At 37.0% G+C, this 10626-nt stretch overlaps 1 protein-coding gene across 4 annotated transcripts in view; it reads right to left on the bottom strand.

Annotated features, from left to right (window-relative positions):
* Positions 1-1144: 1144 nt before the first annotated feature.
* gria2b (glutamate receptor, ionotropic, AMPA 2b) overlaps positions 1145-10626 on the bottom strand; it is a 33483-nt gene continuing 24001 nt past the window's right edge. Inside the window, exons 7-16 of one of the 4 annotated variants that reach the window (XM_057349233.1) lie at positions 9609-9776; positions 9390-9494; positions 9193-9300; positions 8901-9107; positions 8446-8813; positions 7605-7803; positions 6972-7219; positions 5667-5781; positions 3570-3704; positions 1145-2954 (exon numbers count right to left, since the gene is read on the bottom strand). In XM_057349233.1, coding sequence (XP_057205216.1) covers positions 2790-2954; positions 3570-3704; positions 5667-5781; positions 6972-7219; positions 7605-7803; positions 8446-8813; positions 8901-9107; positions 9193-9300; positions 9390-9494; positions 9609-9776 — 1818 coding nt within the window. In that variant the 3' untranslated portion in view covers positions 1145-2789. The other 3 variants (XM_057349234.1, XM_057349236.1, XM_057349235.1) reach the window with 3 other exon arrangements.

Genomic DNA, 10626 nt, shown 5'->3' with positions numbered 1-10626 from the left:
GTCTCCACAGCTCTGGTAAAATCAGGGCAGTTGTGTTGTCCTGCTATCATCTAACTGTGCTGTGGGCTTGGGTTTATCAATGGTTGCTTTGATTGAGACAGCAGCAAAGATAGAAATCTAAGACACGACAGCGGGTTTATCCTACCAGCCCCCTGGCTTATCATTGACCCAATGACTCTTAGTGCTGAGATAACCTACAGGTCACTGTTATCTGACTGATGTAGATTTATCCAGGGTTTATTCATCCTTTTGCCTGCGTATCAGATGGCACTGCTGTATGTATCCTTGTAATGTATCTTTAAAGGTCTTAAACCCTGTAAGTTTTATCACAAGTTCTGTTTCCATATAGTTTCCAGAAACCAAATATAAACAAGCTATTCCTGATACCTTTGTTTACTATTGGAGAAAAAAATATAAAACATAATGTTATTACTGAATCAGCTATCACAGTGTTTAGGGAGCCAATAAACCAAAAACAGAAGTAGAATGGTTTATCTTTTGGTTTTGTCTAAATTTGTATATCTTCTTCTTCAAGAAGACTTTTAAATACAGGAACATACTTGAAGTGTCCAAAAACACAAGCTCTGACACAATGGTGCAATTAAACAAGGTTGCTCAAACAAGAGGCCTCCAAAGTCAAAACATACCCTTGTTTAAAGACCCAAAGAGCCTTTTATATTATGAAACCGTGAAAGCATTGAAGAAGATGAAATGTGAAATGGATGTCTCCTGGGTTACTGAGCACCATATGGGCAGCAAGTCTGGATGGGGGATTATGTAGGAAGATCAGGAGGAGGGTATAGCTGTCATCTCGGAATGTGTGACATTCATTATCACCAGTACGTCACAGCTTGATTATTTATGATCATCAAAAACACCTCTGTCTTTTAATTTCAGCCAGCAGACTTATTAAAATCCAAAGCAACAAGAACTGTGTGGAGATCACTTCATGAAATATCCTGTATTATTTCTGTAAAGCTTCCATATACAGTACATGCTGAGCTTTAGGACTGTACGGGAATTCTAGCCTTATCATAAATCACTGTATGATCAAGCCTGTCATGTGACCCAGGGGTATAGTACTGTATACAATATAGGTCACCTATACCAATAAGTATAAAGCACAATTTTTGCACACAACACAAAAGTATTAGTCGGATTTTATTTAGAAAGGATCCCAAAAAATAAACAAGTTGGCACACATTCATTTACAAAATGGTAGAGAGAGAGAGCGGCCCTTAAAATTACAATTCAATATATATTATGATAAAACTCAAAGTGATATCCAGTGAATGTCCCCCAGCCTACAATTAAAGAAAAACTGGGAAATAAAGGGAAAAAATAAAAACGTACAAAATTCTATGTCATTGTTACATTGTTTTGGAACTTGTTTTTTATTGCAATATCAAAATGTTAACTGTTATGGTTGTCATCGTTTTTATAACAAATACTGTCATAAACTGGTTATTATCAAACAAAATGTTATTGTGTCCATCTTAAATCTTAAACATTGTCTGTAAACACTAAAGGAAAAGTGCAAATGCTTTACCCTTTAATACGGAATTTGCTGACAAGAAAAGAATATTTTAACTGGATATTCTTTGCATTAATTAAAAAATGAAAAAAAAAATTCAAGATGCAGAGTAAAATAATGAGCCATATGATGTCATATTGTGGTGCTTATGCTAAAATGTTTTTTTAAAAATGGGGGAAAAGAGTATTACTAATAAGCTAATAATAAATTAAGTAAAATCCTTGATAAATCACTGTGTATACCATCCAACTGTACATTTTACTAACAAAACTTACAGAATGTATTGATTACATTCACATAGATAACAGATTAGTATATGACTATATTTGTCAATAATTTTGGCACACTTAATTATTTGGCATTTTTAACAGAGCATTTTGTTGATGTGTATGCTTCTATTCATTTCACGGCAAAACATATGCAATAATACAATAGGTACTTCTCTTTTTCATTTTTAAAAATCATTTTTTATGTTCATATTGTAAACATTTTATCTTTTAATATAATAATCGCTACCCTGGTTATAAAAAACAAAAGTACGAACAGATTCTTAAAACCAAACAAGTCGATGAAAGAAAGATAACAACTGCGGCACCCACTTTTCAAACAGATTTTAAACGTCAAGCATTGCTAGATATTTCATATCAACACCAAAATGTTAATGAATATATCAGACTTTAGATGACTAATAAATTACAATATAAGCAACATATTTGGCATCAAAATGTGAAACTAGTAGCTAAGCTCTTAAAAGTATGTAGAGATTATGGTTTACAGGTTTAAGTAACTGGTATGTAAGCAGATTTATTTAAAAGCCATTTTTGTGAAAATACATAAAAATACTTTTTTAATAGACTTTTTTGTTCATTTCCTTAATAAAACAGACTATTTAAAGTGTGCTTGAGCTGAAACAGACATCGGGTGGCGTCAGCTACGAACACAGACGTACTTGATTGACTTCTCCTGTCCCCGCACATCACAAAGCTTCTGTGAGCTTCACGTTCACGTCAAGTTTGTCATCAAAAATATCCGTTACGGGGAATAGATGTCATCAGCTCGATAAGTGAGTGTCTTTGTGTTAGTTGGTGTAATTCCAATAGGAGAGTGCATCTTTTGTTGTAAAGGGCCAAGGACGGATTATGTCTCTATGACATCAAATGAGGCCTCCATCCTCCACGAAGAAAGGCAGGAGATCGGGTAGAGGGAGACACCGGAGAGAAACCATTGTGTAAGGCACTCGGCAGGTTCTTATCAATCAGGAGAGATCAGTAAGACTGACGTTCATTCCCACACCAGGTCTAACAAAGGGCATCGCATGTACTGCTTTGGGGAACTCAGGACTCATCACACGTCCATTCTCGCCAGTACTCCCAGTTATAGACACCCTCGCTTTGCTCCTCATGGCGTCCGAAAAGGTCACCTGAAACAAGAAACGAGCAAAGAAACGCACGCACACAAAACAGAGAGAGAGAGCAAGACGTCAGATCACTTCCTGCAAACTGGCATCATATTATTTTTAAAATGTTTAGTTGTATGTGAAATGCAGATGTGATTTAATACAATATGATGGAGGAACATCAAAAATGAAGGCTTGAACAAATACACTGACCGAGTTACAAGCAAACACGGAGGCATATTCTGGAAATCATATCGCAAGCAGGAAATGAGGGAGATGAGTACTACAACAGTCATACATGACGATGTTGACGAAAACACAAGCATATGGATTTAGAAAACACTTTTCTCTCCAATATGTGTGTCGTGGACGGGGAGAAGGGGAGTTTTGCTCTAGAACACCAGTACATACGATCCAGCCTCTTCCAAACCTCTTCATTCAATAGAACATGTAGGGAATGGAACAGATGGAAGCCAAAAGAAGCGTGCACGGGGAGAGATTGGAATGACGGCCGCGTTTCCTACCCCCTTAAATTTTTACACTTTCGATCCCATATACGTTGTACCCTTCCTTATAAGTGGCAAAATTCTGTGAATTCTGCGAGGAAGTGGGATTAATATTCTGTGCATTCTTTGCCACCTTCATGCGCTTGGCTTCGGCCCGGGACTTGTAACAGAACTCGACCAGGGCCACCAGCATGGCCAAGCCCAGGCCGCCCACTAGGATGTAGAAGACCCCAGCCACATTGCTCAGGCTGAGAGCGCTGGTCTTCTCCTGCAATTGCACATGAGACGTGAGTCAGTCACCAGAGAAAAAGAAACAAGATCTCAGTAATGCATTTAAATGTATACATACATAAATGTAGTTACAATAAGTGGCAGTTTTGTTTCTATGTGGATACAAATGCACAGCTCAGGACAGTAATGTTAAATCAATAACTGTGCTAAGTAGAATGTGCTGCTGCTGGTTAATGTTGTGCCCTTGAAGCAATGCAATGGGGGCATTCAACATTCTGCTTTAATGGCATGAATTTACTAAAGCCTTTAACATTTGCCTAAAAAAGGTTACACACAAAACCAATAATATGGTTTGGATACATGACAGGCCATCACATTTCCACATGCTAATGGCTGTAGTAAATAATATTTCTTTGTTGAATTCATGACTATAGCGGGGTCAATGTGCTATGCTTAGCATAGCTATGATATGAATTACGCCCGTGTAAGAAAGCCTACAGGACCATTTAAAGGGATGCTCAAGAGAGGCATCTGGATGAGGCATAGCAGTAGACACAGGGGAAGCAGATGACAGGCATCGGGGTTAATAGGCAGGAGAAGATAAACACAGATGTACACACCCATTACTTGGGGATTATGGGCTGTCATTAAGATATGCTTTCCAAATATTAGTGTACTGTACTGTGCACAAAATGACCACGCATAAAAAACACAACACACGGACATATAGACGAAGCTCACTTTTTACACAATTCATAATGAAATAACAGCAATAATTTTTTTTGGAGGTGGGCAAATATTAAATTGATGAATACACTTTGATTTGAATATTGGGGGGAATGTTCTTCTTACCTAAGAGCAAAGCATAATAAGGTTGACTACAGAAGTTTGACTTCTGAGCATCTTTCTACTGTGTATAAATATGCAAACATGGCAATGCATGATGTATCAGGTTTCACATACATTCATATAAAGAATTGTAGTAAACATTGAAACAAAACACACACACTTAGACAATTGACGAAACACAATTAAACAGCATAACACACAATGAAAATAATACAGACATGTAATAATCTTGGACACCCTTGTAGATGGTCCTACAAATGACCTGAGAGAAATCGTGTTCATACAATTTGAAGTCTTTTGTGCTGAATATGAATGTCTGAGAATTGCCATACTAAACTTGGCTCAATTCTGCAAGTAAAAGCAGGATCTGAAATTCTCAGATTGGGAAGCCGAAAAGAGACTGTGGTGGTTGTGTTACAGATATTACATTAAGTGCATGTGACTGCTGTGGCATGCATTACTTTTTCATTACAGTATATGTGGATGGGACCAGATATTAGTAGCTCTGCAGGCATTAGTCATAGAATCTCACCAAGGCATCTCATGCTTGTCTGTGCATTGTCCGTCTAAATAGTTTGTTATTTAAATATGGGTCCTGCCCATTTATCAAAAGTGTGCTTGATCACATAGAACCTGCAGCGACTAACCTTACTTCCAGAGTCCTTGGCTCCACATTCACCTTTATCGTACCACCATTTGTTTTTCAGCTTGTCTAAGGTGCCTTGCTCACTGAGTTTCAATACTGCAAGGTTTACTGGCGTTCTTCACGTGGGAAATAACATAAATAACATTATCAATGTTATTTTATGTTATTATTACATCAACTTTCTCTTAGATTCCACCTTTTTCTCTCCTCTTTATTGCCATGGCGATTATGACGTTGATGCGCCATTTGGCCTAAGCAAATGCGAGTTTTGCAGAGCCAAATGTGCATTAACGTATCGCCTGAAGTAAGCAGCAAGGGCAACAGCCAGGTGCGATGCACGCAATCGCCAATCCGAGACTTTGTTGTTGTTTATGTGTGTGCGTGTTTTAGCGATGTTTGGCTTGTACACGTTGCTTTACCGATTTTCGTTTTTGGTTCCTGTGCAGTTTTGCTGCTTACTTGAGTGTTGCATTGAGTTACCCATCACTTTGCTTTGGGGCTGACCTTGGAATCACCTCCCCCGCTGCCGCATTCTCCCTTGTCGTACCACCATTTGTTTTTCAATTTGTCCAACAGGCCTTGTTCATTCAGTTTTAGTACTGCGAGGTTAACCGCATTTCTTGAAACGATAAAACATAACTTGTAAGACAGGGTGAGCCAACTTAGCAATTGTCAATGGTCCTCTTTCAAACCTGATGATGGCTTTGATCTTTATCAGCCATGTAGCAAATACGAAGAAATCGTGATTTCTCCTCCCTTTCAAAAAAAGCTGTTTGAACTCGAAACTAAGACTAATCTAATGATTGAATGTATCTCGAGTGGCTTTGAGCCATTTGAGAGGATAGAAGGCAGAGTGCCATGGATCTAACGCAGTACTCACGTCCATAATTTACATTTACAGTTACTGTGGCCTGCCAGTAAGATTACTAGAATGAGGACAGCAGAACAGCAATGGCAATAAAAGCTTTTATCTTCCCCATACCTAACTCAATTTGTGCTAAGACCCGCCCATCCATTTCTTATATCTGTCCTGATGGTTGCTGTTCACAGGAGGAGGAGAAATAAAATGCCAATCCCACTAAATGAAGGCTAATAAGGCTGAGAAATGGCATTATGAAGTAAAGCTAAATCAAATATCAGCATATCTTGAATTAATGCATAACATTTCAGCAAAGAAAAACCCAAGCAGTGCCACCTGTTACATGAATATGACTAAATTTGGTTTGATTGGCCAAATCGGAAGCTTAAAACTCATCTTTGTTAATGTTCCTTAAAGAAAATTGTGTACTGCAGGGGTTTGGTAACATTTTAGAAAACATCACATTTAAAAAAAACAGTTCAGAAAATATCACATTATTAGAAATAAGCTACACAATCATTAATGACTTAAGAGAGATAGGAAACATGAAAGGAGAGGATATTGAGAAGACATTTAAAAGACAAAAATGAGACAGCACTATTGAAAACCACTCAAACATGTCAAAGACATATTCTTCAGATTACTTTTAACTTGTATTTAAAGCAAATGTGCTGATATAATGCATATATGCATCATAATGATTAATCAATTATTTCTCTAAAATGTTCTCTAAAAACATTCTAAACTATATATTTTGTATAATTTTTTTATCTTAATTTAATTATTTTTTAAAAATTGTATTATTTAATTTGTTTTCGTTCATTAATGGCTCTAATGTATCTGGCTACTTCTATCTCTTTTATACAAACCAGGACACATGAGCACAGCTACATCAGGGTAGGTGGGATACTATAACAACATTGGACACATTGTTATACTATTCCACCCACCTTAATGAGGATCCTTTGGGAGTGGCGATGCCGTAGCCCTTGGAGTCCAGGTTCCCTCCAACTTTCATGGTGTCGCAGGGTTTGCGCTGTTCAATGTACTCATTCATGGTGGACTCCAGCAGGTAAGCGTACTTCCCCTTGGACTTCCTCACCCGCATCACACCTTCCGCTGTGGTCTTGACAAATACAGAGGGCTCTGCACTTTTCATGTAAGTCCACATTTTGTCGAAAAGAGCAATTTTGGAACGCTGATGAAATAAGGGAAAGAAATGCATTAATAATTTTAAAAAATCTATAACACATAAACAAGTTCTGTGATACAGTGGCAATGGAAACAAATGCTTCCAATTTACTGTTACTGAAGGCTGCAATCTATGTTAACTTAGCTTCGGCATATAATATATAATATAAGAGTGTGGCTTTTATAAATGCAGTCCATTAGTTCTGTTTAAAACAGTCATGTATAAAAAAGAATGCATTTAAAAATGACATTAAGAGCAAATGTGAGAAAAGTGTAAGACAAGTTTCTGGGCTTTAAACTGTGGATCATTTTCATATTATTAAAATAACATGCACATGAATATCAGGCATATGAAATATGACTTTTATATACATTATTTATATATGACTTACTCTGAAAAACTCCTTTGTTGAGCCAGAATCCAAAGTTCCATAAGCAATCTCTGTTTGCTTTGCTAAATCTTCTGCACTTTCAATTGGAGACACCATCCGCTCCACTGTCAGGAAGGCAGCCAAGTTAGCCGTGTAGGATGAAATTATGATCAGGGTGAAGAACCACCAGACTCCGCCAACTATCCGGCCAGAAAGAGACCTAGTGAGAAATTGTTGAAAAGTGAAATGCATTAGACATGACAGGAACATAGCCAAGTTTTATAACACACTATATACATTTTAAAAGTAAAATATGTTAAATGTAAAATGTGTTAAATATGTTAAAGGACAAAGACATATGTATAAAATGTATGGTTTTTTTATATTTTATATGATCAGCATTTTGGTGGTTCTCATTTCTGTCTTGTATTATCTTAATATAATAAATATCTAAAATATATATATATATATATTAATGTGAAATCATTTATTTCAATTTTTTATTTTATAATGTTCATTTGTAAATGATGCTAGATAGACCTACAATTTAATGCATAACGAAACTCAATTGCTTATGTAATATTTTAAATTACCCAACATTATTACTTTAAAGGTAATATTTTTTTTCATAAACTTAAATGTATTTAATAATTATATTGAATAAAGCATATCTTAGGCTAAAGTATATAAGACTCGGGATTTCATATAGGCTAGACACCGACTGTAAAATAGAGGCTAGCGTTCTTCAGTTGGACTTTACTTATACATTACAAATTTTATTTGCCTTAATAAAACCGACATTTATTGAAGAAAAGGCATTTTAAAGCATATGAAGAAGTTACAGTACATATTAAACACAAACCTTGGTGAGATATCACAGCCTTGTCTCATAAAAGCTCCAAGCGAGAACCAAAGGCTGTTGAAAATCCCAAACTCATTGGTCGACTCGTTGGTCTGAATCTGTCCATCTTCATATTCCTCTGTGTGCCACTCGTATGGGCTGAAGCGGCTGACCAGGAAGAGCACCACGCTCACGCCGATGTAGGCAAACACAATACACATCCAAATCTCATAAGCCAGAGGGTCCAGGAAGGAGAACACACCAGGCTTAGACTTCTGAGGCTTCTTGATCATGATGGAGATGCCCAGACTCATGAATGGTTTTGAGAAGTCAATGACTTCTTCTCTGACTAAGGTGATAGTCAGTGGAGCCACTGCTATGTCCGCTTTCTAAAATGAAAGAGATTTAATTGAACTACTTAGTGTTTAAAACTACCATTAAAGCTACTTTTCGTTTTTCGTACATGTTTCTCTTACCCCATAAACAAGCTCTCCAACCATTCCATTCCAAATCTTTGTCTCTGCATCTCTGGCTCCGTATTTGCCATCTCCAACTATTTTTAGCTGATATTTGAACCCACAATGCTTTGCAATTTCAGCTGCCAAGTCCACACAGTAACCCTCATATCTTTCATTATCCATAAAAAGATCAGCGTTCTTCTTCATCATAACATATGGTGCTTCCTGAAAGAGACAACAGGAAATGTCTTGTCAAAACCACAGATTTCAACAGTTTACTGTCCTATAGTAAACCCCAGGTGAGACTTACTAGAATGGTAGTGACGATCACAGTCTTGTTTTCCAGTCCCATTGTATCATTTGGGAAGAGATCAGACTTTGTCACAACCATTTTATCAACTTCATTCCAATAGCCAATCTGAGACAGACATGGAATTGTAAGTCATTTGTAACATTTAAAGTAATCATTGCAAATTGGTAAAGGTTTTTTCCTTAAATGAGTCTTACCTTAACTGCACCATTGCTTTTCAGTTCCATGACGTTGACAGTGTAATTTACCCTCTTTCCATATTGGTCAAACTGAATGTTACCAGTAAGACCGTCAACTCTCACCTGAATCAAATGACATTTTTCAGATGTTTTCCATTTGTTTTAGGACAGTGTTTATTAATTTAAAGGATCTACTTGTGCTTGATCATAGGCTGTGTTGGCATGGAGACTCATCACCTGTTTTAGGGCTCGTTCTATCTCCACCCCCTGTGCCCACGGAACAGCAGGATTGGCCAGACAGTCTCCATTGTTTGCTCTACGGGAGATGTCAATTCGCTGCTTGTGCAGGTAGCGGAAGGCCTCAGTCATCACTTGAACTGCATCATAGGTCAGTGCTGAAGTATACTGGACAGAGAAAAGAAAATAGTGGGGGATGAAGTATCAGGTCTTGATCATTTTAATTTGAAATAAATTGTCTACACCATCAGGATGTTCAATGGAATTTGACAAAACATAACATTACAAGATTCATTTTGTCTATTTATTTCCTAATGTGCAGAATTCATTTTCATTCATCTTAACCAATTAGATGTTTTGACGATGTGGAAACAATTAACGCTCATCCAAATATTTTTAGCTTGCAGAACAGCAATAAATGTGTCTACCAAATTTTAGTGTGAACTTTTTGTCTCTGTGAATTAAGCACCCACATAGTCTTAGTGAACTGGTGACACAACATTTAAATGTAGTGTGGAAAATGAGTCGCACACTTTTTCTAAAATGGTAAACAAGTGACGAGACACGAGACTGGGGTCACGAGAACGAGACGAGAAGAGATTTTTAGACTTTTTTGAAATCCTCAATGATGTATCCTCAATAGTATTTTATTCCCCTTAACACAAAATGCATACAATGTAGGCATTATAAAATCAACTTGTACTTTATGGAACACATTAAGCTTCTATTTTAATGAATTATATTATGCAGTAATAAACAATATGTAAACACTGCTAAATGTTTTGTCACAAACTCAAATGACAGGCAGTAATTGCACAAAATGTATGCTTTGTTCCCTATGGAAACTTCACTCGTACTGCGTAGCAGGATGCTATGGGGGAAAACTCATTTTTCTCCGATGACTGAAGCTTTACAATAATGCAGTGAATACTGCACGGCCATTGATGCGTGCAAAGTAAAACTTTGAGCCAATGGCAGCGAAACTGCACGGACCTATGGCAATGGCGCCCACCAAAAT

This window comes from Triplophysa rosa, linkage group LG13 (assembly GCF_024868665.1).
Source record: "Triplophysa rosa linkage group LG13, Trosa_1v2, whole genome shotgun sequence".
Lineage (NCBI taxonomy): Eukaryota > Metazoa > Chordata > Actinopteri > Cypriniformes > Nemacheilidae > Triplophysa > Triplophysa rosa.
This window is presented reverse-complemented; position numbering and strand designations above follow the sequence as displayed.